Source organism: Acinonyx jubatus, chromosome F2 (genome assembly GCF_027475565.1).
Source record: "Acinonyx jubatus isolate Ajub_Pintada_27869175 chromosome F2, VMU_Ajub_asm_v1.0, whole genome shotgun sequence".
NCBI lineage: Eukaryota > Metazoa > Chordata > Mammalia > Carnivora > Felidae > Acinonyx > Acinonyx jubatus.
This window is the reverse complement of record NC_069394.1, coordinates 1,794,123-1,820,334: the sequence shown is the minus strand read 5'-3', so window position 1 is coordinate 1,820,334 and position 26,212 is coordinate 1,794,123. Positions and strand designations below refer to the sequence as shown.

Below are 26,212 nucleotides of genomic sequence, written 5' to 3'. Positions count from 1 at the left end.
CCCCCATCCTTGGTTTCCTTGGAGAGAGCAGTGAGGGGCAGGCCGCGGGGGGGGGGGGGGGGGGGCGTGAGCGGAAGGGAGAGTTGGCAGGGCCCCCGGGTCGTTGTCAGCGGCTGGTTCCCAGATGGATTCCTCCCACGAAGGCTGGTTTCTGATGGGAGCAGAGGAGGCAGGCAGGGGGGAGATGGGAGGGGATGGCGAAACCACCCACCCTCCGCAGCCCTGGACTCTGCCCAGCCCCTTCCCCAGTGCCCTTCCCTCCTATGAGTCTCCCCTGACTTTGTTCTTGGGGGGTAGGGGGCTGGCGGGGCCCTCCTGTGGGCCTGCCCTCTCCCAAAGGGGCTGCTGAGTCTCCTTGCAGGGCCGGGAGCTGGAGGGGGCGGACAGGTCCCCAGGTCGTGGCCCACCGACAGCTCCTGTGTCCTGCACCCCGGCTCACAGCCCGGCTGCCCCAGCCACTGCTCTGCACCCCACGGGCCCCCTCACGGCCCCCCCCCCTCGGGGCAGCCGGGACTCTCAGCCCATCTGTGCCCAGCTCTGCTCTTGCCTCAAACGCCGCCTGCTCTGAGAGGCTCAGAGACCTTCCCGCCCATTTTCCTACACTCCTGTCCACCACTTCCCAGCTCAGACCCCAGTTAGCAGCAAGTCCGAGGGTGTCCGAGCTCCAGCTTCCTGGTTGCCTCTCCCCCTGCAGGATGTGGGCCCCGCCCCAGGGCAGGGTCTCCTCTGCTGCCCAAGAGTTTCCCCTGCCAGGGATCCTCAGGAGGTGAACAGAGGAGGCTGCTGGCATGTGCCCCATTGAGGGGGGTCCCCTCATCCTCAGGGGACTGAAAATTTGTCCATTCATTCATTCATTCATTCATTCACTCATTCATTCCCTGAACACATCTTTCCTGCATCCAATCTGCCCAGCGTGGTCTGACTTCAGTGACAATGTCCTGCCATCAAGGTGCCCCCGTAGCACCCACCCAATAGGATATCCACCCGGGTGAGCCTACCCCCATCCCACTCTCACATATGGGGTGAGAGGGGCCCTCCCGGGAGGGCAGGGTCAAAGGACCTGAGCTTGCCCGTGACACGGCTCCAAGTTGTCCCCACTGGGGGTCCTCTTGGACCTGCTTGTCCCAACGACTGGGGGTCTGTGGGGGTCCAATAGCCACGGCTGGCTGGTCAGGATGGCCCCTCCCTCCAGCTCAGGAATCCCTGGCTCTGCTCACACTGGCCACGCAAGCCCCGGCCTCAGTTGCCTTGACCGTGCAATGGACAAGATGAGCGCCCACCAGCCCCCAGCCCCCACCAGGCGCCTCCCAGGCGACGGCAGAGGGTGGAAACTGCCAGTGAAGGCCCAGAGCTGGCCCTGGCCCCAGCCCTCCCCTGGCCCGCCCCCTCCCCCAGCCCCCTCCCCTGCTCTCCTTTCTTTCTCTGCTAGGGAAAGCACTGCCAGCTGCTGCTCGGCCTGTGACAGTGCTGGTGAGGCGCGTCTGGAGGGGGACTTCCGCGGGGGAAGGGGCGGAACCTGCCGGGGGCACCGTGGGGGTGGCAGACACGTGCTCGAGGACCCGCGGGCGTTGGCGTGGAGGGGGCATCTGGGGGTGGGGGCCTTTCCTGGAAGAAGGGTCAGGGCCCGCGAGCCTCCTGCTGGGCTGTGTCCAGCTGTGACCGGGTCCCCCTTTGATGTCCGTCGTCTAGCGTCTCCACACCCGCAGGCGGCCCGGTGAGCGTAGCGAAGGGGAGGGGGGCCAAGGTGGCAAGTCAGGGAGGGCAGGCCCCGGGGCTCATGGGATCTGCCTGGTAAAGTGGGGTCACACTGGGTAGCACGTGGCTGGCTGGGGTGGGAGGCCTGTAGGGGTGGGAGATAGGGCAGCTGTGGGTGCAGACTGAGTCAACCACCTTGCCTGTCCCTGGTCACGTGACCGAGCAGCCAGAGGCCTTGGAAGAGGGGCCTGGGACCAGGCGGGGCCGTTTCCCTCAGCACCCCCACCCCACAGGCCCTGCTCCGTGAGCCCGTGCCAGGCCCTGCCTTGGGGGCAGGTGGGGAGTGAGGAAAAGGGGCCCGGAGTCACCCTCGGGGAGGAGGGGGTGGGCCCACAGGAAGCCGTGCTGGCGCTAGGACCCTGGGCTGGAGGGGTGGGTGCCTCGGGGTGAAAGGGGAGCTGCCTTGTGGGGCCATGCTGGCACACGCAGGAAGGGGTGCGTGTGGGGACAGAGCAGGGGGCTCTGGGGAGGGCCTGGGCCTGACGAGCACACAGTTGCTCTAGGGTGCTCCTAGTGGGGCTCCGTTCATCCGTCCCTCTGTCCCTCCACGCGTGCCCTGCCGAGACTCTGCGTTCACAGTGAGGCTCACCGCACTAGCCCTGTGGCCCCACATCGTCCTCCCCGGAGGAGGGGTCAGGGTTGGGGGCTGCCCGCTGCCCAGACCCCATCCTGCCGCCTCCCGCTGGAGCCCAGTCTCCTTCCTCCTCCTGGGAGCCCCGCTCTCCATGGCCTCCCAGGCCCACCCACACCACCGGCTGCCCTGCGTGGGCATCCGTCCCTGTCCACGCCCACGCCCACATGTCTGGGGTGCCCACCAGGGTCCTACCACGACACAGCAGCTAATGGGGGGCAGGGGCAGGCGTCTGATCTGCCGCAGCCTGGACTCAGATCTCGGCCCCATTTCTGACTAATGGGGTCGCCGTGGACGAGCCTGTCGTCTCCTTGAGCCTCAGTTTCCACATCTGTAAACGGGTTGCTACAGTTCTGAAGCGAGGTGATGTGTGTCGAGCACAGATTGTGGGGCCGGGAAATAACCGGTGAGTAGGTGCCATCCTTACCCTACTCCAGGGGGCTTGTGTCACTAGCTGGCACGGTGCCCTGTGGGGATAGCACGTGCCCTCGGGGGGGGGGGGGGCGGGGCGAGGGGCCAAAGCGGTGGGGGACAGGCTTCCCGGTAGGGGGCTCCTGGGCTGGGCGCAAAACCCGGAGGCGGGTGGCAGAGGCTCTCTGGGCCCCGGTGCAGCACGTGCAAAGGAACTGAGGCAGGCGTCCGTGCCATGGGGTGGACTTGGGAGGTGATCTTCCTCCCGTGAGACACTTGCTTCCCTCTGCCGGGGCGCAACTGTTCGTTTTCTGTGGCAGAAAGGTCTTAGTCCCACTTCCCGGGTGGCCCCGGCCTCATGCCCCTGCTGGTGGCCCTGGGGGGCGGTGACTGGCTGCTCGCCTGCCCGTGGGCCGGCCACATGCGGGGCAGGCCCGGGAAGGACGCCCAGGCGGTCGGCCAGGGGCCGTGGCCATCCGCCCTCCTTTCTACGCCTCGCTGCAGAGGCCCTTAGAAGGGGGGGTGGTGGAATGGCCGTGAGGCGGCCTGAATCACGGGCCTTTGGGAGTCAGGGGATTCCCTGGAAGGTGGGGTCAGGGACAGGCCAGGGCGACGGCGTGGGGTCCGGGGTTGGCCACGGCAGTGGTGCGGCCGCCTGTGCGCTCTGTCCTGGCTGGCGGGACGTGAGGATTCCGCCTCCGCAGCGCCCCGGATGTGGCGGGTGCCGAGGAGACGCCGTTGCGTGTCGGTGACGGGGGTTGCGAGCCAGCGTCCGTCTTGGTCGTGCGGCTGGTTCTGAGGCGGTGATGGCGGGCGTGATGGTGATGCTAACGGTGGAGGTGACACCGGGGACCGTGCGGCCAAAGCCGCGGCGGTGACTGTGGTGGTGACGAGTGCGCTCTTGGTGGCGCGGGCGTGGGTGGTGGGTGGTGACGGTGGCCGCGAGGGCTGGACGGCCGGCGGTCGCGGGTATGGCAGGACTGACACTGTCGCGGAGGGGACAGATACGGTGGCATCCATGGCTTCGATGCTGCTGCTGGCGGTGGCGATGGCCCCGGTGGCCGCATGATGACGTCATTCTCGTGCCCCACGGCGGCGGTGGCCCCATGCACACGGACAGCGTGGCTGGAAATAGCGTGGCGGCGACGTGGCGGCGACGTGGCGATGTTGCTGGTACCGTAGGGTGGGGGCAGCGGTGAGGGCATCTTGGACGTGACCGGGCCTGGCTGGGGCGGGTGGCCGGGTTTGGGATCTGTCGCAGTCAGGGGACACTCAGCTCAGGGCCCGCACACACAGGCTGGGGAGACGCTTCCCGAATGACCAGCGAAGGAGCCCGTGGTTGGAGCATGAGCGGGGCTGGGTGTCAGGGCAGTGGCCCCTCGGTTGGCAGGGGTAGGTGACACGATGGACGGCTTGGCTGGATGAGCACCAGGGAAAGTTCTGAGGGAAGCGACAGGCTCAGGTAGGACCTTAGGATGGCGGCCTCCAACCTGGGAGGGGCCAGGGAGGGGAACGGGGTCGGCGGGAGCCTGGCCTCTGAGGCCCGATCACTTTCTTGCAGGGCCGGGGAGCCCAGAGTCCCGGCCTCTCCGGGGACCCTGGTCGCCTGGGTGGGTAGAGGGGGTGAGGACGAGAGTCCAGACCATGGGGAGAGCCACGTTTCTGGGGCAGGCGGGCCCGCTGCGCCAGGAGGGAGCGGGGAGGCTGGCACCAGGCGTCGTGAGGAACGAGAGCGGCCACGGGTGCTGTAGCCACGAGGCCCAGACGCTGTCAGCACCAGGAGAGACGGCCCCACAGGCAGGAGCACAGGCCTCACCTGGCGGCTCACTTAGCAAGACCCAGGTCAGGCGGGTGTCCATCCCCCTGGGGCTACGGGTCACAGACACCAGGGTCCCCTCAGGACCACGGGTGTCGTTCCCAGGCCCTGAACCAAGACAGGATGGGGCTGATGTGGGCCAAGCCCCGGGGCAGCAGATTCAGCCAGCCCTGCTGGTTCCCACAAGCTGGCAGCAGACAGGGGCTGGGCACGGAAGGGGCGGGGGCGCTCACGGAGACCTCCCAGAGGCAGCAGGGGCTCTGGGGACCCCTGGAGGACCAAGTGAGTCAGCCACGGGACGGGAGGACATGTGGTCAGAGGCACCGGCCACCACCAAGGCCTGGAAGCAGGAGAGGGCAGCTGTGTTCTGGGTCATCAGCGGTTCCTGCCGGGCCCAGGGGGCTTGGGAGTCATGATGAGCTCTGGTTGCTGGGTGAGGTAGGACCCAGGAGGGGAGTCTCAGCACAGAAGCAGGGCAGGACCCGAAGGAGGGGTCAGGCACAATGCTCAGGAATTCATAGGCTATCCCGGCAGGACCCCAGGAGGAGGACACTCAGCACGAGCCTTGATCTATGGCTCAAAAGTCAATAGGCAGAGGTGGGAGGTGGGCCTCCTGATGGGTGAGGCATCCTTTAGCAGGGCCTGTGCCTGGCATAGTCGGTTTGGGGAGCACAAGTCGAGGTCTGGCTGTTGAGGACCTCCAAGGCCAGGCTGAGAAGCCTTGAGGAGCCCCTAGAAGCCCCCACCTGCAGAGACACTTTGCCTGCTCCCTGTTGCCCCATCCGGCTGTGCTGTGCCACTCTGGCTTCTTCCCTTCTTCCTGTTGTGTGGGAGGACACCCGTGAGTCATTTACACTCTGGTGCGAATTAGCCCATCAAACCCCAGGGGACTCTGCTGGGCACAGTCCTGTAACAGAGCTGCTTCGTGGGCTGGCAGGAGGCATCGTGAACCAGCAGCGAATGCCCTGGTTGGAGCAGTGGGTGGAGCAGGGGACGGGGGTGGGGGTGGGGGCTCTCGGCACACCCTCCCCATCACCGTCCCCTGATATACCGTGAGAGCGCCAGGCCTGTGGGCCGTGTGTCCCTGTGTCTCCCCGAACAGGGTGCTGGGTGAGGATCTGTGCCCACTTCACAGGAGGGGCACCTCAGCTCCGAGTGGCCAGGATGGGATCTGCCCAAGGGGGGACCGGCCTTGGCTGCCCCATTCCCCCCTCGTGGGCTGAGCCTCCTCCCAGGGTCTCTGACACCCCTTGGCTCCCACCCACCCTGGGGCCCCGGGCAGGTGCCTTGGGGGTGCTGCCTGAGCCAGGCTGGGGACCAGGCCCGTGGCGGATGGGAGACAGCCTGTCTTCTCTGAGGCGCTCTGGCGTGGGATGCAGGGATGAGGTGGTGGCCCCTCACTGAACTAAGCATGAACCGAGGTGGGGGTTTGCACTGGGAGCTGGGGTCCAGCTCCCAGAAGTAGCCAGAGGGGAGCCCTGGAGGGTCAGAGTGCTGGGTCAGCTCAGGGAGGGTGGGGGTCCTTGAGGGAGGAGGGGGTTGGGGGAGCTTGAGCAGAGGACGACGTGGCGCTGGCACTGTGGGGGGCAGCGGCCACAGTGGCCGGGAGATTCGGTGGGGGTCCCACCAGGGTGGTGCCTCGGGGGGCGGCGAGCGGCGGTCAGACTTTGGTGCCTTTTGCATGGAGGCCAGTGGGGTCTGCTGAGTGGCCGGCTGCAGGTGTGGGAGGGAGGCGGCGGGGCCTGGAGGCTGACCTCTGGCAGCGGGAGCTTAGAGGGGCAGAGGGCTGTCCCACCCCCACTGCGTGCCGATTCCGAGCGGCTGGGCCCGGGCCTGCCCTCCCAGAGGAGGAGGCCGAACAGGACCCCGAAGCCGTGAGCAGTGTGGAGTGTGTGATGGGAGAAGGTCCCCGAGGACGGAAGCTGTGGGTCAGGGACGGCCTGGCTGTGGGGGCTGGGAGCTGGCCGTGGCCATGATGGCCATGGTAGCCGTGGTGGCCATGCGGGCCATAGGGGCAGAACCAGCCTGGCCTCGCAGCACATTGGTGGTGCGACGAGGGAGGCGTGGCTCTGCCCTGGAAGCCCTGCTTTGATGGGGGAGACATAGACGTTTTAGGGGAGCCCCGATCCGAGGGGCCCAGCGACCCCCTCAAGCCAGGCAGGGAGGGGCTCCTGCTCTAACCCCTGGACCCCCTGCCCTCCTGGTCCTGGGAGGTGCCACTGCCCCAGCTCCTTCTGTCACCCTGGGCCTGATGAGGGGAGGGGCAGGTGTCAGTGACCCAGATTCCTCAGGCCTGGGCTCAGGGAGGTGGGGGGTTGGCTCCATGACCCAGTATTCCGAGTTTCTGAAGCTCAGACGAGAGGCAGCAAACGGTCTCCCAGTGCGGTCGCTGTGTGCAGGAGGAGGCAATGACCTGCCCGTGTTGCAGAGATGAGAACAGGTGTCCCCGAGGCAGGAAGGATTCCGGTCACATGTGGCAAGAGCTCCCAGATGTTGAGGTATAAGAACATGCCTCCTAGAGGTTTTGCCGCCAGAAGGGCCGAGAACTCCCTGGCCTTTCCCAGGTCGGGGGCTGCCTAAGATGCCGATGGGGTGGTCGGGTCAGGGACCACCCAGCCACCTGTCTTGCTCGATGTCAGTCCTTGGCTGGTGTGAAGGGCAGCACGGCAGGCTTGGCTGACCATCGGAGCGACCTCTTTCCCTGGCCTGGGCTGGGGCCTTGGGTGGGCCACCTCTCTCTCTACTCTGGGCTTCAGCTTCTATATCTACACAGTGGAGCTGAGGGTTACTGCAAAGCTTAAAATAAAACGCACAGGGCGCGGTTATTATCCATGTGTGAGAGGGAGCCGGAAGACGGTCCCTGTCCCTGTGCTGCATGTCAGGAGCCGAAGCCTGATACAGGCCGCAGGGGCCTGCCGGAGCCGGGGAGAGGCGCAGCTGAGGGAGCGTGCACCATGGCCCTGCGGGGTCTGGATGAGCCCCAGCCCCCTGGTTCCAGGTCCGGCGCCTTCCGGATCCGCCAGCAGCTGCCGGCCTCCTGCACTGCCAGCCCGAAGGGAGGTTCTCTGAAGCGGGCGTGGGTGTTTTCTTGTGCCCTCCGTGGCCCGAGGCTGCCGGGCAGGCAAAGTGGGCAGCGGCCCCTCACCCCCTCCTCTGAGAGGCTGATAAGCTAATTAGCGTCCTCATCAGGAGCCCTTCGAGGCCATTCTCCCAGGAGGTGGCCTGCAGCTCTCAGCCTGGCGCCCTGCAGACTCTCCAGCACCGGCTGGGAACCTGCCAGACTGCCGGCCCCAGCCAGCCCGACTCCTCTCACCCCAGGCCTCAGGGAGCTGTCCCCGCCTGGTCCTCCCAGGCAGAGAGCCCGGTTCCAGGTCTCTCCCCCACCCCCACCCCCCTGCCCGACTCTGCTCAGTGCCCGAAAGCAGAGGCAGTGTCCGGGCCTGAATCGTGAGAAGCACAGCCGTGACCCGAACCCGGGAGGCCGGCCACAGACGCCTGCTCTTCCGAGCAGCTGCCGGGCTAATGTCACGGACAAGCAGTCGGGCTCTGTCTCCAGACGGGAACGGCCTGCGGGACTCTCTCTCGGAGCGCGTTGCCTGTGCCGTCGGCCGTCTCGGGGTCTGGTCAGTGGCTTGCGCTTGGAAGGCTGCAGCTACGCATGCAGCCCCGGGCGTGAGAACAGGCCGCTCCTGCTAGGAGCGGGGACAGACGGCAGGAGCAGAGGCTGGGGTCAGCCAGGGCCTTGCGCCCCGCAGCCCTGTCCTGCGCGGTGCTGGGGGACGCAGGGGGAGCGTGGGGTGCACCAGGGCACCCCAGCGAGGCCCTGACGAACCTCTGGCCAATGGTGTGGGGAGGACCAGGCTGGACCTGGGGTGTCACTGGGAGCTCCGGGACTCCCTTGGCATTCCTGCCATCGTGTGTCGTCGGTTCTCGTTTGCGGTGAGGGGTCTTTCCCTCTCGGGAGGAAGGAAGAGGAGAGGTGTCTGCCGTAGCCTCAGTAGGCTTTGATTTTTGCCCCCCCCCCCCCCCCCGCGGCTAATGGCTACTCCTGCGTTTATTTTACGGAGGGCCCCAACCCTTGGGGGCGTCCTCTTTCCTCACTGAACTCAGAGACTGAGCAGCCCGGCTGGAGCACAGGGTTGGGGGTGGGGGGCACTCCCGGGGCCACAGAGCCCCGATGCAGCCCGCAGAGCCTAGGGCTGGCTCCTGGGCCTAGCCCCCTCAGGCCTCAGTTTTCCTCCAAGGTACCGAGGGGGCGTGTCCTTCCCCGAGGGAGGAGAAGGGACAAAGGCCCAGGCCCTGGCTTCCGGCCCAGCTCCGAGTATATCCCTTCTCCCCTGGGCCTGGAGCTCTGGAAGGGGGTTGTGTAACATCTCCAATTCCACAGACTCTGGGCTCTCTGGTACCTGCAGCTCCGGAGTCTGAGCACTCCTGCAGACGCCAGCCCTGTGCCAGGCGCCTCAAGCGTGTTCACCCTCTGGGCTGTCCCGCCCCCCGGTTTTAGAGCTGAGGGAGCGAGCTAGGGGTGAGGACAGGAACCTTCCCGAGGTGACACAGCCAGGACACAGCTAGCAGACTGGCACTCGGGGTGTGTGTGTGAGTGTGTGTGCGTGCACGCGCGCGTGGTCAGGGTTCCTGTGGGGAGCACTGGGCAGGGAGCGGCTGGGCCCCCAGCCTGCCCCGCACACAGGAGAGCTGGCTGGTGTGGGGGAAGCAGGCGAGCGGAAGGTTCTGGAGGCATTCGGTGGCTCCCTCGGGCTCCGAGGAAGTGGAGCTGAAGCGGGACTCTGGGGCAGGCCTTGGGAAGACCCTCGCTGCCGAGACCTAGAATGTTCCCCGAAAGTCCTGGGGGCAGGCACGGGCCCGAGTTACTTGGGGAGAGGGCAGGCCTTTTGCGGCTCCGGCTTCAGAGGCAGGGCACGCGCAGCTTGGTGGGGCCTCAAGTGCCGAGCTGCAGTCTGGCCCCCTCAGACCTCCCGGCGCCCCCTTCCCCAACCCGGGGCCCGCGCCCCATGGGCACCTTCTGCCGGGCGGCCGGCAGGCAGAGGGAAGGCAGGCCCAGCCCAGGACCAGGTGTGCCGGCCGGAGGCTCCTAAGTTCCCGGACCCGCGGGCCGGCCTTGAAGGGTGGGGGACTCGCATCCACAGCGACCGGTGCGCAGAGCGCCGGAGTCCTTCAGTCCCCGTGTTTAAATGGCAAGGCGCAACGAAGGGCCTCTAGACAGCGGGGAAGGCCGTTCTGTCCCAGGCCTCGGGCGGCGCACACCGGGGGGCGACCAGCCCGGCGGAGGTGGATGCGGGGGCGGGGGCGGTCCCAAGGTCACCAGCGCCGCGCCGGGCTTCGGGGGCGGAGTAGCGGGGGCGGCCCCGGCACCCCTCCCGGCGCGCCCCCGCCCCGCCCGCCGCCCCCGGCTCGGCTCGGGCTCGGCTCGGGCTCGGCTCCGGCTCGGGCTCCGGCTCCGGCTCGGGCTCCGGTTCCGGCTCCGGCTCCGGCTCGGCTCCGGCTCGGCTCGGCTCCGGCGCTGGGGGCGCGGCGGGCGGGGCGCTCTCCGGGCGCGGGGCCAGGGCCCGGCGCCCCGCGCTCCCGCGACTCGCTCTCCCGTGGCTCGGCGGCGGCCATGGGGCGCGGGGCTCCGGGGGCCGGCGGCGGGGCGGGCGCGCGGCTGCGGGCGCAGGTGCGGGCGCGGGCCGGCGGGGACAGGGGGCCGGGCCGCCGGCCGCCCGCCGCTCACGCCGCCCCTGTCCCCCCCTCCCCGTGTGTCCCGCCCCCCCCCAGGCCCTCCTCCCCCGCCCCCCCGCAGCTCGGGCCCTGGTCGTGGCGCGGCTGCCGCACGGTGCCCCTCGACGCCCTCCGGACGCGCTGCCTCTGTGACCGGCTCTCCACCTTCGCCATCTTAGCCCAGCTCAGCGCCGACGCGGTGAGACCCCGGCCGGGCCGCGCGGGGGCGACGGGCGCGGGGGGCGCGGGGGGCGCGGGGCGGGCGCTTCCGGCGCAGGACTGGCGCGGGAGGGGCCGGACTCATCCCTGCCCGGGGCCGTGCGCCCGGCCGCCCCCCGCGGCCTGGCCGGGGCCGGCCTCTGGAGACGGCGGGTGGGAGCCGGGTGGGTGGCGGTGTGGAGTTGGGGACTGGCCGGGGAGGGGCTGGGCACCTCTCCCCTCCCCCCCCCCCCCAGTGACTGATGGGTGAGTCTCCCCCACTCTCCTTGGGGGCTTGGGGCCTTGGAGGGAACCGACCCTTCGGGGAGCCGGGCAGGCTGGGCCCAGGCTTTTGGGGGCCCGGAGGGGAAGGCTTGGCCTGACGGAGCTGGCGTCCCCCTTCACCTGGTCGGCGTCCCCCTCAGCTGGGGGGCAGGGTCCTGGCCCGCCTGGGAGAGGGAGGAGCTGCCACCTAAATGGGAGACCTTCCCCAACCTCCCCAAGTAGACCCTGGCCTCTGGAGGCAGCCGTGTCCCCAGGTAGGAGTCCTGGAGTGCCTGAGGGTGCTGGGTCTGGCCCTGGTCCCCAGCCCTCCTGGGGAAGGCCCCATCATCTCAGGGGCCTCCCTTTTGTTCCCGTGATTCTTGTGGGGGCTGCCGGTTTCTATGGCGACGGCATCTGGGGCCAGCTCCCAGGCTGGAGCCCTGGGTGCTGGGCTTGGCCCACTGGAGCTGATGGGCCGTCTTGCCCAGTGCTGGGCTCCATTCACGGGGTCCCAGGAAGCCCCCCCATCCACTGGGCCCCCCGAGGAGGGAAGGGGTCTTTGCCCACAGAGACCCTGGGTCCAGGCCCAGTGGGGAAGGATCACTGAGCAGCAGATGTGGAGGACGGACCGTGGGGAGGGGGGACCGGGCTTCCATGGGTGTTTGGGGTAGCAGGCCCTCGTCGGATGGGGGTATCACAGATCTCTCCTCAGGAACCCCTGGGTTCCCTGTGGAAAATAGCTCCAGGCCTTTCTGGGAATGTTCTGCCCACCACCCCCTTTGTCCAGTGGGATGTGGGTACGGAGAGTGACGTCAGCCAGGGTCCCTGATGGGGATGGAGCTGGACAGGACCTTAGAGGTCATTGCCGTAAACCTTCCGTTAACAGGCAGGGAAACTGAGGCCTGGGGAGTGTGCTCTCAGGGTCTACAGCCTTCCTGGGGAAGGCCCTAGGTCCTGGGGCAAGTCTGGCTGGACGGGGGTCTCTGCTTTTGGGCCTGACCTCAGTGTACCCTCCCCCATCCGGCTGTCCCTGTGACAGGGCTGTTGGTGTTGCTGGTTCTGGGCCTGGGTCCTGCAGGCAGGAGCCAGGGCCATCCGGGGGGCTCCCTGGAAGAGGTGACTGTCTGCATAGGTAGTCGTCAGCGCTAAGCAGCAGGCCTCTTCTGTCACCAGTGGGGCTGGGGGCTTTCTGAGTTCCCTGCGAGGCCAGAGCAAACAGGACCCCCAGGTGGCTGCTCATTCTCTGGAGCGTGAGGAGGAAGGCACGGGGCAGGGGAGGGTTCCGGAGTGGGATGCGTGCCTGGAGTTAGTGTTGAAACCCTGGCTTGGCCCTGACACACAGTGACTCTGGCCTGGCCTTCCCCCCCTCGGAGCCTCTGTTTCCCCTCCTATAGAACGGAAGTGGCCGTGTGTTATTCAGGGTGACTGTGAGGGGGCGACCGGTTGATGGGGGGGGGGGTCTCCTCCACCAGGGTCTGCAGCGTGGGAGGGCCCCCGTGTGCTGCGGACAGAGCCTCCCACAGAAAGGCGGTGTCCGGGCCGGGGGCCGAGCTCCAGTGAGGGGTGGGTGGTGGTGCTGTTGAAACCAGGAGCGGAGGGCTTGGTGTCCCGGACTTCTCCCGGAACACCGACCTGCGCCGGGTGCCTCCAGGGGCAAGCGTCCGGAGGCCTCTGTGCCGGGGCGGGCAGACGGGAGCACAGAGTCTCGGTCTGTGAACAGTTTGAGGATTTGTTTGCTAGGGGGGTCGGCAGCTGCGGACCCAGCGTGTCTGTGTGCGTAAAGGTGGGACCCCGTCCCCGTCCCCCTGAAAGGAGTTGAGGCTGAAGGTACGGGAGTTCTCCCCCACTGGCCGCGGGACCGAGGGCAAGCTGCCTGGCCACGGCGAGCCTCGGTTTCCTCATCTGTAAGACGGTGCCAGAGTTGGCTCTGCCTGAGCGTGTGACCCCCTCAAGGGCATGGGGGGAGCTCCGAGTCAGAGCGCCAGAAGAGCTGGGGTGGGCTCTACCCCCACCCCGTGCTCGCCTGCCAGCGTCTCCCTCTCCTTTCCCGGCCGGCTCTGGCCCCAGCGAGGGGTGACCCCAGAGATCCTGAGCGGGAGGGACTGAGCTGCCGTGCACCCCATGAGCCCGTCCGAGCCCTGTGAGTGCCTGGGGGGCGGCCCGTGCCAGGTCTAGTCCCGTCCTGGAGGAGCACGGGGTCCGATGCGGGGGACGGATGTGTGTTCAGACAGGCGGGGGACACGGCAGCAGCCTCCTTCCCTCCTGGGGGGGGTGGTTCGGGAGGCACATATGAAGAGGAGGTTTGGAGTGGGGCCCTGAGGGGTGAGCAGGAGTTCAGCAGCTGAGCTTAGAGGAGAGGAGTGACAGTCGTCCCGGGCAAAGTGAGGACGGCAGAAAGCAAGCAGGAGACAAACAAGGTGGGGCTCAGAGGGCAGGGGTGTGGACGCCGTGGCAAGGCCGGGGCTGGGGCGAGCTGGGGCTGCGTCCTGAGGGCAGTGGGGAGCCGGGGGGCTGTGGGGGGGCTGGAGAACGGTGTGGGATTGGTGTCTTGGAGGGATCCCAGCAGGAGTGGTGGCACAAGAGCCCAGCTGGCAGGTGGGGTGGTGGCAGAGGTGGGCTGGGCTGGGCTGGGGCAGGATGGGGTTGGGCAGGCGTGGGGATCCGGGTCTGAGCAGGTGGACGCGCCGGGAATCCTGCGGTATGGAGTGGCCACAAGGGACTGGAGTCCAGAGCCGGGGTATGGATGGGGTGCTGTGATCACACCCCAGGAGCCAGGGACAGATGAGATCCCAGGCCAGGGCAAGGAGGGAAGGGAGACAGGGCCCAGGTGTCCCCCACTCCCGCCCGAGCTCTGCGTGGAAGCAGAATGTCAGATGCCAGCCGTGCCGCTGACCGCTGGAAGGTTGAGTAACTGCTCTGAGTCACATCTGTGAGGGGGCGATGCTGTCTGCCTCCGAGCTGCAGCGGGGACCGAGCTCCGTGAGATATTCACAGCACTCAGCGTGGCCTGGCAAGTACGGGCTTCTATAAAGCACGGTTGTTGCTGGTGGTGTTTCTGTGATGTGCCTGAAACCGTGTTCCTAGCCTCACCAGGGTCAGGGCTCAGCCTGTGACTGGGATCAAGCCTCAGTGGGGCAGGAGTTAGGCTGTGGTGGCGTGAGGACTTATTTACGTGGGAGCTGTGAGCCATGGGTGGTGTTGGAGCAGTAGCAGGACAACAGAGGTGGTGCCGGAAAGAGGAAATCTGTGTTTAGGATGCATCAGATGGGCACACGGTTGGGGAGAAGATTGAAAGCAGGGAGCTGATGTGGTGGAAATCAACGTAACCACATAGACGACAAAAGAGAGAGCCCCTGGGTAGGGGGAGGGCCGGGACCCTGGAAAGTCTCAAAAGGAGATGAGGGGGCAGAGAGATAAGGGGCTGGCTCAGACTCAGTGTTCAGTGAGGGTCTCTGTGAGGTGGTGACATCTAAGCTGAGGGAAGAGCCAGCCCTGTGAAGGTCAGAGGAAGAGCACTGGGCAGTGAGAGGAGCATGTGCAAAGGCCCTGGGGTGGCACCGAACTTGGCTAGGGAGCCTGTCTCCAGTAGGAGGCCGGCTGGCTTCTACCTTTTCTCTCTCTGTGTGTGGGTTGGAGCCAATCTCTTGCCCTGGAGATTTCTAATCTGGCCCCCCAACCCCCAACAAGAGCTAGAGTTCCCTGGGACCCCTGCCCACTCATCCCGTCCCCTTCTCTTCCCCACGTCGTCTAGAACCTGCGGGGCCGGGGCTGTCAGGAGTGACGGATGAGCCAGGTGGAGGGGGAGGGAGTGGGCGGGCACGTGGCTGCCAGGCCTAATGAGGGCAGATGGAGGCAGATGGCCACGGAGGTCGGGGCCGCAGCCGGCCACGGAGCGGGTGCGAGCCACTTGCTTGGCCACCCGTGACTTGCGTGGCCAGCCGGCCTTCGGGGTTACCTGGCAAGTTCAAGGGTGCGGGCCGTGGCCTCGAGCCCCCGCCTCCCTGGGGTTCTCCACCTCCCTGTGTGGACACACGAGTTTGTGTGGGAGCTGCGCCCTGGGTCATGCCTCCAGGGACTGCTGGTCGCCTGGCTGACCTTGGACGACTTTCCTCATCTTCCTGGAGCCTGCCTTCCCGTGTCCGTTCACCCAGCCGGCCTCATCGACTGAGCGTCCGGGCCGGGCCTGGCCCAAGGGGGCTCAGGAACAGGAGGACACCGGCTGCAGGGACAGCCAGCCTCCCCCAGCAGTGGGACCCAGGCCGGAACTGAAGGGCCTGGGGGGCGGGAAGTGGTGTTTGCAGTGTGGGGAAGGGCCGTCCAGGCCGCAGGAACAGCACGCACGTGGGTGGACCCCACGCTGTCGGGTGGGTGTGGGTGCCCTCTCCGGGGGCTCCGACTCTAGGTGCCTGAGGAAGGCGGGAGGCACCATCTGAGGGCAGAACTGCGGGGCTGGGCCTTCAGGAGCCAGCGGAGTGGGAGAGGCCCGGTGCAGCGTGCCGGGCTCAGCCGGGCTCTGAGAGCTGCCCTGAATGGTGTCGGCCGAGTCAGACTGGAGCAGGGCTAGGAGTGTCCCCCTTAGGGTGGGGGCCCCTAAGCAGCCCCTTGTCCCCCAGCCGTGCTTTCCTGATCATGTCCCCAGCTCACCCGCTGCCCCTCAAGCCCAGAGGCAGCGGGCCGGGGAGGGCCCGCAGAGACCATCCTCTTGGGTCCCTCCCGCCGAGGAGCCGCGGTCAGTGCTCAACAAGCGTGCCGTCCCCCTGCCACGTGCCAGCATGCCGCTTACCAGGGTGCCCTGCCCGCTGGGGCTCGGCGTGGCCCTTGACGTGGACGTGTGGGCCGGCAGTCACGCGGGGGGCGGGGCAAACACGTGGTGCGTGCGTAAGCACAGGCCAGCTAGGCGCTCAGGGCTGCGCTGAGCTACGTGGGGGGGAGAAACTGGTCTGTTTTCCAGCCTGAGGTCCCTCTGAGAGGCACCAGAGGCACCACCACCGACATACTGGCAAGGGTGTTCTGGGCAGAGGGACCGTCTGGTGCAAAGGCTCTGAGGTGGGAACAAGGAGGCAGCCAGGTGACGGGGCAGTCTCATGAGGCGGAGGCAGAAGGTGGGCAGGGCTAGGCCCAGTGGCCTCGGGAGCATTCACAGTTTGGGGGTGGGGCGTGGGTAGGGAGCACTCTGAGCAGGGCACGGGAGCACTCTGAGCGGGGCAGGGGAGCACTCTGAGCGGGACAGGGAGCACTATGAGCAGGGCACTGGAGCACTCAGTGGGGGCAGGGGAGCACTGTAACGGGGCAGGAACGCTGTGATCAGGGCAGGAGAGCACTCTAAGTGGGGCAGGGAGCACTTCCAGCAGGGCAGGGGAGCATTCTGAGCGGGGCAGAGAACACTCTGAGTGGGGCAGGGGGCACGCCAAGTGGGGCACAGAGCGCTGTGAGAGGACAGGGGAGCATTCTGAGTGGGGCAGGGAGCACTCTGAGTGGGGCAGGGAGCACTCCAAGGAGGGCACAGAGTGCTGTAAGCAGTGCAGGGGAGCATTCTGAGTGGGGCAGGGGAGCAGTCTGAGCAGGGCACGGAGCGCTGTGAGCTGGGCAGGGGAGCACTCTGAGCAGGGCAGGGGAGCATTCTGAGCGGGGCAGGGAGCACTGTGAGCTGGGCAGGGGAGCACTCTGAGCGGGGCAGGGAGCAGTCAGTGGGGGCAGGGGAGCATTTTGAGCGGGGCAGGGAGAGCTGTGATCAAGGCAGGGGAGTACTCTGAGTGGGGCAGGGGAGCATTCTGAGCGGGGCAGGGAGGGCAGCACTCGTGGAGCAGGGCAGGGGAGCACTCTGAGTGGGGCAGGGAGCAGTCAGTGGGGGCAGGGGAGCAGTTTGAGCGGGGCAGGGAGAGCTGTGATCAAGGCAGGGGAGCACTCTGGGGCAGGGGAGCATTCTGAGGGGGGCAGGGGGCACTCCAAGGGGGGTAGGGAGCCCTGTGAGCAGGGCAGGGGAGCACTCTAAGTGGGGCAGGGAGCACTTCCAGCGGGGCAGGGGAGCACTCTGAGCGAAGCAGGGAGCACTCCCAGCGGGGCAGGGGGCATTCTGAGCGGGGCAGGGACGTGGCCTCTAATGGCATTTTACAAAATTCTCTGGCCACCACTTGGAGAAGAGCTGTGGGGGCCAGGCCAGGGCAGGGGTGGGGGTGCAGATCAGCGGGCCAAGCATGGTAGGTGAAACACAGGGACCTGGCAGAGCAGAAGGGACGTCGAGGGAAGAGCGTAAAGCCGGGGCGCCTGGAGGGGCTGCGGGGCAGCGGTGTCGGTGGAGGGAACAGGGTTCGAGGCAGTGGAGGCTGGAGGTGCCAGTCGGATGCCGGTCGGATGCAGCGGGAGCCAAGGGGCCGGTGCAGGGAGCCCCGCGTTCTGCTGTCGGCTGGCCTTCCAGAGGCGTGCAGGCTGGGAGAGCTGTCTGGGGCGGGGGGGGGGGGGGGGTGGGGGGTGGGGGGGGCCCTGTGACCTGCCTGTGACACGGGGAGAGCCTCCTCTGGAATCGGGTGGGGGTGGGAGGTCTGTGAAGTGTAGGCAAAGGCTTCATCAGCAGGTGACTGTACCTACGCCAGCGAAGGCCCCGCCTCCAGCAAGAGAGGAGAAGCCCCTCACGGGACTGCCCAGGCCAGGGGTAGGGGCAGCACGGGGGTGGGGGGGTGGGGAGTGCTGGGGGTGCAGAGGGAAGGCTCCACCTTGGCACCCCCGCCCCCCAGCCTTCAGGGCCACAGAGCGCCCACGAGGCCGGGCCCTCACTCCGCTTTCTCCCGCCCTGGAACCCTCAGAACATGGACAAGGGGACCGTGCCATCGGTGACGCTCATCGTGGGCTGTGGCGTGTCGTCCCTCACCCTGCTCATGCTGATCATCATCTACGTCTCCGTGTGGAGGTGCTGCCTGAGCGCGGGCAGGGGCCGGGGTTGGGGGGCCGGCCCCCGTGGGCCCCAGGAACCCCGCGGCCGGGGTCAAGTCTTGTCCCTTCTTCTTGGAGGGTGGCCACGGGGACAGGCTGGTCCAGAGCCCCCTTCCCAGTCGGCGGTACCGTCCCCTCTGTCGTCACCACCCCGCCCCTGTCTCCCCCTACCCACCGCCATCACAGATGGACCGCACCCCCACCGCACCTCTGCCACCACCCTCCTCCCTCTGTCCCCCTCCCTCCCCGACAGTCCCCACGGGCTCCCCGGGGGCCGCTGCCTGGATGCCGGGTAGCACTGGAGAGGTGGGGCAGATGTCGGTCAGGGATCGACCGGTCACCCTTTTCTCCTGCCCTCTGCTGTGCCCACGCTGCTGCACACAGAAGGTGGCCACACGTCCTCCTGCCCTCGGAATGCCCCCCCCCCCACCCCGGCAGATGCCAGCCAGCCTACTCCCCAGCCAAGCGCCCTGCCCTGGGACCCCGCAGCCCCCAAACTCTGTGTCCTGCCGCACGGGCGTGCGAGGTCTTCTCTGAGCCTGGGGTCAGGTCTCAGGGCAAGAGCCTCCCCTGGCCTCCCTGCCCCTCACTCCCCTCGCCCGGGCCGCGGGGCCTCGTCACAGGACCCCTGGACTGCTCCCCCGGCCGGGCAGGGTGGGGGAAAGGCAGCAGTCCCCAGCCATCCCCAGCCCTGGGGTAAGGGACATGTATGCGCAGGCACGGGCCACAGACGAGCATGAGTGTGTGCGGGCACGGGGGCGCCTGCGGGCAGCTCTCACCTCCCTGCCCCCAGAGCCCTGCTGTGAGCCCCACTGAGGTTTCGGGCTGGGAGTGTGAGTCAAGGTCACCCAGCCCATAGCCCTGCAGCTGCCTCTTGGTGTCTGGGCTCCGTGGGCAGCAGAACTGATGTCGAACCCTAAGGCCAACGAGGAGAGATCGATGTGTCGTGTAGGCGGGGCAGGGTGGGCCTGTTTCCCCGTACCCCCACCCCCATCCTCCCCTAGGGCAGGAGCACTGAACCACCAAACCCCCCCCCCCCCCCCCCCGCATCTAACCAGCACCCAGTGCTCCTCCCACTCAGCCCCTCCTCAGACCATCTGTCCCAATCCCCGTGGGCGTGCTTGGCCCACTGGGCCAGCCCCTCCCCTGAGGCCTTGGTTTCCAGAGACTTCTGGGAAAGGAGGCTTGGGACAGCTCCCGCCCTCCAGCCCTGCCTGCTGCAGTTCTGAGGGTTTTGCTGAAGGTTTTCAAAGCGCCTCCTTTCTGAGCTCTGCTGGCTGAGTCACTGCCCCTGTGAGCCGCAGTCAGGACCCCAACCCCTTGGAAAGTGACCCCCCCACCAAGGTCACACACCACATCAGACCGCATCATGGCCCCTGAGGGGCAGCCCTGTACCCTCTGCTCACCACCTGCCTGGATCTCAGCCCCCAAGGCCACTGGGAGGCTGGCTGCCCTGGAAAATGGGAGAAAAAGTGATGGGGGCTAATGCTTTCTGTATCCTGCCCCTTGAATCTCAGTCACCGTCCCGAGCAGCAGATCCCATTCCCTCCACCAGTCTCACAGATGGAGAGATGGAGGCACAGAGGGGTTGGGCCACTCGCCCAGTGTTGCACAGCTGGAGTATAGCTAAGCCACTGCAGCCCCCACTCGGAACCGTTTTGTCTTCTGGCCTCAAAGTCAGGATCAAACGGGGTGGGAAGGGCTAGTGGGACAGGGGGAAAGCTAGGTTGAAAACCAGGAGCAGGCAGAGACTGAGACCCCAGAAATGATCCGTGTCCAAGGGATCCGGTGACAGGGAGAAGATCTTACGCAAAAAGGGGAAGCAACTCTAAGGATGAGCCATCCCCAGCGGGAACGGTCAACTGCGCTCAATGTCTCCCCACAACCCTCCCTGGCACCTGACTACATGCTGGAATTTAGTGTGCAGTAGGCAGGAAGTGTGGTAGGGGCGGTGGTGGCGACAGTGGCCGCAGCAAGGTCTGCAGGGACGAGGTGGTGCCCTAGTCTTGGTACATCCACAGGACCCCAGTTCCCGTGACGATGAGGCCCCGTGGGGCACTGACACCCTGTCTCCCGTAGGTACATCCGCTCAGAGCGGTCTGTGATCCTCATCAACTTCTGCTTTTCCATCATCTCCTCCAACGCCCTCATCCTCATCGGGCAGACCCAGACCCGCAATAAGGTAGGTGATCTCTGCCCTACTGTGCACACCCCGGCGTGCCCAGGTGGGACGGGGTGACGGTGATGCCCCCCAGAAGGATCCCAAGGAAGCTCGGGGAGGAGAGCGTAGGGCCACACACAGTCCCGCGTTCTCCTCCGACTGCAGCTGTCGTCTGGCCAGGACCCGACGTCTGGAGTCTCCAGCTGGACTGGCGCTCTGAGATGAGCCGGTTCAAGGGCCCTGGCCCACCACTGGGGCCCAGACCGTCGGGTCTTGTCTGTGCCATGTGAGCTTGAGGGTGATTTGTCCTCCCTGGGTGTCAGGTTCACCACCTGCTGAACAGGTGGACTGAACCCAGAGCCCTTGAGCGGGTTCCCGCCGGCATTGGGTGTATCTCTGGGTAGTCGGGAAAGTTGGAGGGAGAGGGGGCTCTGTCCCCGGCAGTTTGTGGCCCGGGTGACACAAGCACTCCTGGGGGGTGGGGAGGGGGCGGCTAGCCGATCAGCAGCCCTCCTACAGGCAGTGGACCGGGGGACCCCTCGGTGGCTTCGCGCCTGGGGATTTGACCTCATTGCTGCTGCAAACGCTGAGCTTGTCGGCCTCACTCGGGGCGGGCAGGGAACGGGTGAGTGGGCACCTGCCCGGCCTAACCTGCCCGCCTGCCCCGCCCAGGTGGTGTGCACTCTGGTGGCTGCTTTCCTCCACTTCTTCTTCCTGTCCTCCTTCTGCTGGGTGCTCACCGAGGCCTGGCAGTCCTACATGGCCGTGACCGGCCGCCTCCGGAACCGCCTCATCCGCAAGCGTTTCCTCTGCCTGGGCTGGGGTGAGCCGTGCCGGGGCAGGTGGGCGGTGGGGCTGCCCCTCCCCGGGCCTGCCCTGCTGCAGCCCCTCCCCCTCCCCCCTTGCCCTGCCCTCGTCCTCCTGGGCCTCCACAGGGTTGCCAGATAAAACGTGACACCAAGTCCATTTGAATTTCAGGTAACGACTGATTTTTGAAGTACATCCCATTCAATATCTGGGATGCGCTCGTACTAAACGTGTTTTCTTTTTGGAATTTTTTTTTGACGCTTATTCATTTATCTTGAGAAAGAGAGCGCGTGTGCACATGACTGGGGCAGGGCAGAGAGAGGGGGGGGGGGAGAGAGAATCCCAAGCAGGCTCCACGCTGTCGGCACAGAGCCTGACGCGGGGCTTGACCCCACGAACCGTGAGATCGTGACCTGAGCTGAAATAAAAAATCAGGTGTTTAACCAACTGAGTCCCTCGGTGCCCCCAAAATGTTTCCTTTTTTATTTGAAATTCAAGTGTGATTCGGTGTCCTGTATGTCATTTGCTGACCTGCCTGTCACGACCACGGTTCCATAGGCCCTCATCCCCGTCCACCTCCTGTCCCCTTCTCTTATGCTAGGTGTCACCCCCTGTTCAGGGGCTTCAGAGGCACATTGTGCCCCCGCCTCAGCCCACCCGTGGGGCTGCAAGGAGGCAGAGGGTGGACGGGGCTCGGATGGTGGGGGGACCGACTCCCTTTCTTTCTGGTCCTTCCCCAGGGCTCCCTGCGCTGGTCGTGGCCATTTCTGTGGGATTCACCAAGGCCAAAGGGTACAGCACCATGAACTAGTGAGTCGGGGCAGGGTGGGGATGGGGTGGAGGCCGCTCGGCTCCCCCAGACCCTCCCACTGCCCTAGAAGGTGACAGCTGGCTGGGTGCCCGTTTCACAGAGGAGAGACCTAAGGCTGGAAGAGGGTGGGGGCCCCGGGGCTGAAGGCTGGGCTCTTCGAGGGGCTGCTTCCCCTAATCAGCCAGCTCCTCCCGGACTGGGCAGCAGAATGGAGAAAAATGAGGCTCAGGGCCACTGGAGCTTTGCACCTCCTCCTTAGGTACCTCGGACAGCTCCGGTGGCCTGTTTTCCCCTCTGTACCCACGTGTGCACCCCTGCATGACTGTGGTGACAGGGGTGGCGCATAGCTCCAGGGCAAGGCAGGTGGTAAGGGGCCTGTTTTGCAGATGAAGTCAGGGAGGCCCTGAAGGGTCAGCTGGGCGAGGTCCGGGGGCCTTGAATGCCAAGCCAGGAAGCTTGGGGTTATCCTAAAAGCAGTGTGATGATTCCCAGGGTTGGGGGAGAGGAACCAAGGCCGGGAGCTGTGGCTACAGGCCACAGGGGAGGAACGGGGGAGCCAGAGGCAAGGGGAGGGACTGATGCAGGCTGCATGGGCTTGGCTCTCTGTGGAGCCCCAGGGGAACAGGCCATGGCTGGGCCCTGAAGCAGTGCCCCACGTGGGCAGCAGGGACAGTGGACATGAAAACCCATTTACCGGAAACCCCAGTAGCGTGAGTGCCAGGAGGTAAATATGGACACTGTCCCCAGCGCTGAGAGGGTCAGGGGTGGATCAGGGGAGGGTGAGGCCATTAAAGTGGGGGTTCTGAAGGATGAAGAGGAGTTTGTCTGACAGCATGGGGTGGGATGCTCAGGGCAGAGGCCACAGTGCAGAAGAATAGTGTCTTCGCTGGACTCGGGGCTCCCGTGGGCCACCGTGGGTGGCGGGGCTGGCGACCATGTGTGCGATGAGGCAGGACCAGGCCAGATGTGTGAGCAGAGCACCGGGTGCCCCCAGCCGTGGGGCCTGGGCTGAGTGGGCAGGTGGAGGGCCAGACCAGGGGCCCAACCCAGAATGTTGGAATTCTGTCGGGAAGAAGGGTCTGTGTGTGAGGCTGGCGTGGGGCGGGGCGGGGCCGGGGGGGGGGGTCTAGGAGGAGAGTGGGGGGCAGCCTGGGGCGGTCAGGCACCCTTACCTGGCCAGCCCGGCCCTGTGCTGTGTGGGTCCGAGCAGCCGTGCCGCTGCCCTGCGCCCGCTTCTCCGTCTGTGAGCCGGGCCCGCCAGTGCCGCCCGGGGCCCCGAGGGCTGGGAAGCCAGCGTGAGTGCGCGGCGTGCGCACAGGAGGGCTTGCTAAGCGCCCGGCTCCTTCTGCCGCTCCCCTGCGTCTCACCTGCCTTCCCGGGGGGCAGGGGCTGGGCCCACGCCTGGCCACTGACCAGCCCGTCTCCCTCCCCAGCTGCTGGCTCTCCCTGGAGGGGGGACTGCTGTATGCCTTCGTGGGACCGGCCGCCGCTGTCGTGCTGGTACTGAACCCTCCCCGCCGTCCCAGGTGGCCGTGGGCTGTATGCGTTGCCCTTTCTGGGTCGCCTTGATCACCAAGGGGTGGATGGCGTTCACGGTCCCCCTGCCCTGCCCTCGGGGTGCAGGAGTACAGAGGCTGGGCTGCAGGAGTGGCCGTTTATTTCTGTGAGCACAGCATGTGTGATTATCGGGCACCGGCCGTGTACCTGCCAGGAGATAGGTGTGAGTTCGCCGGGTAGGCGACTGGCCGAGTGGGGACAGTGGGCGGATGGCTGACGGGGTAGCAGGGAGGGCCAGCTAGGCCTGGGTGAGGAGCAGAGGAGCCGGCAGAGCCTGAGGCTGGGGGGCCAGGGGCCTGTCTCTTGCTGCCACCAGCTGTCACCCTCTCGAGAAGGAAGCACCTCCTTGTTTTCCCTCGCCCCTACTTCCCACACTCCTTTGGGGACGGATGTGAAACCGTGCCATGTGGCACACAGGGTTATTGTCCCCAAGTTAGGGCTGAGCAGGGGGAGCTGGGCACGGCTGGGGGCCTCCGCCCGCCCTGCCCGAGCCCAGCCCTCTCCACGCAGGGCCACACCGCCTTGGTGGGGGCACCTGGGCACAGGCCCGGGGGAGGCCCCGCGTGTGAGGGTGGAGGCGGTGGGCAGCGGGCCTAGCCTGAGGGTCCCGGCTCCTTTATTCCTTGAAGGGAGAGGCCTGCGTGCTGTGCATGTCAATGCCGCTCTTCAGAGGCCGGGCCGGCTCGCCGTTTTACAAACAGGCGAGACCCAGGACGGATGGGAGGCTCAGCTGGTGGAGGCAGGAGCCCCCATCCCCCACACCCCCTCCCAGGGTGCGTCCGGAGGGCACGGCTGGACCCCAGCCCAGGGCCCCTTCAGTGACACGGGGACACACAGGTAGAGACAGCACAGAGCCTGCTACAGGCAGGGTGGTGGCAGCGGCTGTCCTGCCCCTTCTGCCCCTGGCCTTGTCAGAAAATGAGGTCACCCAGGAAACATGCCTCCAGCCCCGGTGCCGGAGTCCGGGAACTTTCCGTTCAGACGGGGATGAAAGGCAGGGCCTGGCCGCTGCTGTGTGTGGAGTCATGAGCGCTCAGATCGAGGGGCTGCAGGGCGTCGGGGCGCCCCATATCCAGATCCGAGCAGTGTGGGGCCAGTCCTCGCAGCTGTCAGGCAGCTGTGTGGGAGCCAAGGGGAGGGCCTTCAGGGGAGCACAGAAATGAGCTGGGAGCCTCCCCACCCAGGAGAAGGGACCCCCCAAGGTCTCCAGGGTCGTGGCTGGGCCGACGGGCACACCCTGGGGACAGCTTCTCTTTTGCGTAGGCGGTGGCTCACACAACGATAACAGCAGGAAGCACTTTGTAGGGTGCGGGTGGCTGGCGGGAGGGGGTCAGGAAGGGCACCATGGCAGCACAGGAGCAGTGTGGCCCCAGCACGGGGAGGGTGTCCCCGAGACGGCCCTCCGGTTGGGCCCTAGCGAGGGATGAGCTCCCTGTTGTGGGAGGAATCCAAGGAGCGGGGCGGGGGGGTAAGCGGCTGCGGGGGCACAGGGCACCCCCAAGCATGATGGCGGCTGGATCACACGAGGTCCCTTCTGTGGTCTGAGCAGGGCAGGCACCCTGTGTGTAGAGCCAGCCTGATCCCTGACCTGCGACCTCTGGACAGATGGCATCCCAGCTCGGCAAACGCTGCCGACCACAGTGGGGACAGCAGATGGGCCTCGGGGCTGCCCAGTGCAGGCCAGCCCGGGGTCCAGCCTCTGGAGGGCGCCCTGCACGTCACCCTCTGAGCCCCAGCTGGGTCAGCCCGGCCCCTTCTCTTGTCCACCCCTGCCGGCAGGGCTCCCAAATCCTTGGGGAGCAGGTCACGTGGGAGGGTCACGTGGGGGACTTGAGCAGCAGCACCTCGCCCTGGGCGGAGCCCTGTGGCGGGAGAACCCCCACCTGACGGCTGCTCCGGGGGGAGGTGGGCGGGGCTGGCGAGCCTGCTGGGTGGCGCTCTCTCCCCTGGAGCCCCGCCCCCACGCCCTGCTCCTCTCTGCAGGTGAACATGGTCATCGGGATCCTCGTGTTCAACAAGCTCGTCTCCAAAGACGGCATCACGGACAAGAAGCTGAAGGAACGGGCAGGGTAGGGCCGGCCCCGGGCGCCTCACCCGCCTTGAGTCAAAGACCCAGAGCCCACCCACTGCCCCCGGGCCCCAGAGCAGGTGGACAAAGGAGGCTCAGAGGCCCGTGCAAGGCTCACGGCCAGCCCCTGCCCTGCCCTGTGCCTCAGTTTCTCCGTCTAGTCCTCAGAAAGAGTAAAGCCCCTTGTTTTTGGAGACCCTACCCCCGCGGGGACCACAGGGACGGTGGAAGGGTGCACCTGGCCCCCCGCTTCCCTACCCTGGGGTTGGGTGACCCCGAGCGAGGATACAACCTGCCCATCCTCATGGTGGCTTCAGCGATGGGAGGAGGGGACAGGGGACAGGTAGGATGCTCCTCCTACTTGGGGAGCCGGAGCCCAGAGGGCAGCGTCTGGCCACAGGGCACGTGGCTCTGCAGGAGGCTGGTCCCGAGTGTGCCCCGGCCGCCCCCCAGGGGATGGGAGCCCTGAGGTCACGGACGGGGGCAGCTACTGGCTGAGACTGACCCCCTGACTCCATCCTGCCCCAGCCCTCTGAGCCCTCCGCACCTCACCTCTGCCTGCCGCTCTGCACATCCCTCTGCCCTCGCCGGTGCCTACTCCCCTCCCTCCATGCCAGTCGTCCGTCTCTGTCTCTGTCTCTGTCTCTGTCTCCCTCCTCCTCTTCCTGCTCCTCCTGCTAACCCTAGTGAACAGAAGCTTCAGGAAACCATCCTCTCTGGTCCTGGTTAGAAAGCCGCTAACACTGCTTTAGGGGAAGTGGACGACGACCCCGGAGTGCCCACGGTGGCTGGGAGTCTGGGTCCCCCATTCCCTGGGCCTCATCCCCTGGAAGTGGGGATTGGCGCGCCCCACCCCGCCCGCCCTCAGGACACACCGCCCCCCAGGCACATCCCTGGCCGGCCGAGGGCTGCACACCCGTCAGAGCACTGCAGCAATGGGTACGCGGCGCTCACTCGGAGCTGGCTCGGCCCCCGGCTTCCGCAGTCGCCCCTGGGCGGGCTCCCTCGTTCCGCTCCGTCCCTGCAGCCGAGTGGGGCGAGTGGCGGGGAGAGCGGGTTTGAGCTGCCAGAGCCCAGGGCGTCCGTCG

At 66.7% G+C, this 26,212-nt stretch overlaps 1 protein-coding gene across 13 annotated transcripts in view; it reads left to right on the top strand.

The window, feature by feature from the left end:
* The window catches only part of ADGRB1 (adhesion G protein-coupled receptor B1), a 79,026-nt gene that overhangs the window by 37,924 nt on the left and 14,890 nt on the right, over nucleotides 1–26,212 (top strand). For 9 of the 13 annotated variants that reach the window (XM_053208160.1, XM_053208163.1, XM_053208159.1 and 6 more), the window contains exons 18-24: nucleotides 10,389–10,530; nucleotides 17,594–17,697; nucleotides 19,800–19,902; nucleotides 20,554–20,704; nucleotides 21,429–21,498; nucleotides 22,933–22,999; nucleotides 25,040–25,125. In XM_053208160.1, coding sequence (XP_053064135.1) covers nucleotides 10,389–10,530; nucleotides 17,594–17,697; nucleotides 19,800–19,902; nucleotides 20,554–20,704; nucleotides 21,429–21,498; nucleotides 22,933–22,999; nucleotides 25,040–25,125 — 723 coding nt within the window. The remainder of the gene's footprint in view (nucleotides 1–10,388; nucleotides 10,531–17,593; nucleotides 17,698–19,799; nucleotides 19,903–20,553; nucleotides 20,705–21,428; nucleotides 21,499–22,932; nucleotides 23,000–25,039; nucleotides 25,126–26,212) is intronic. The other 4 variants (XM_053208162.1, XM_053208167.1, XM_053208168.1 and 1 more) reach the window with 2 other exon arrangements.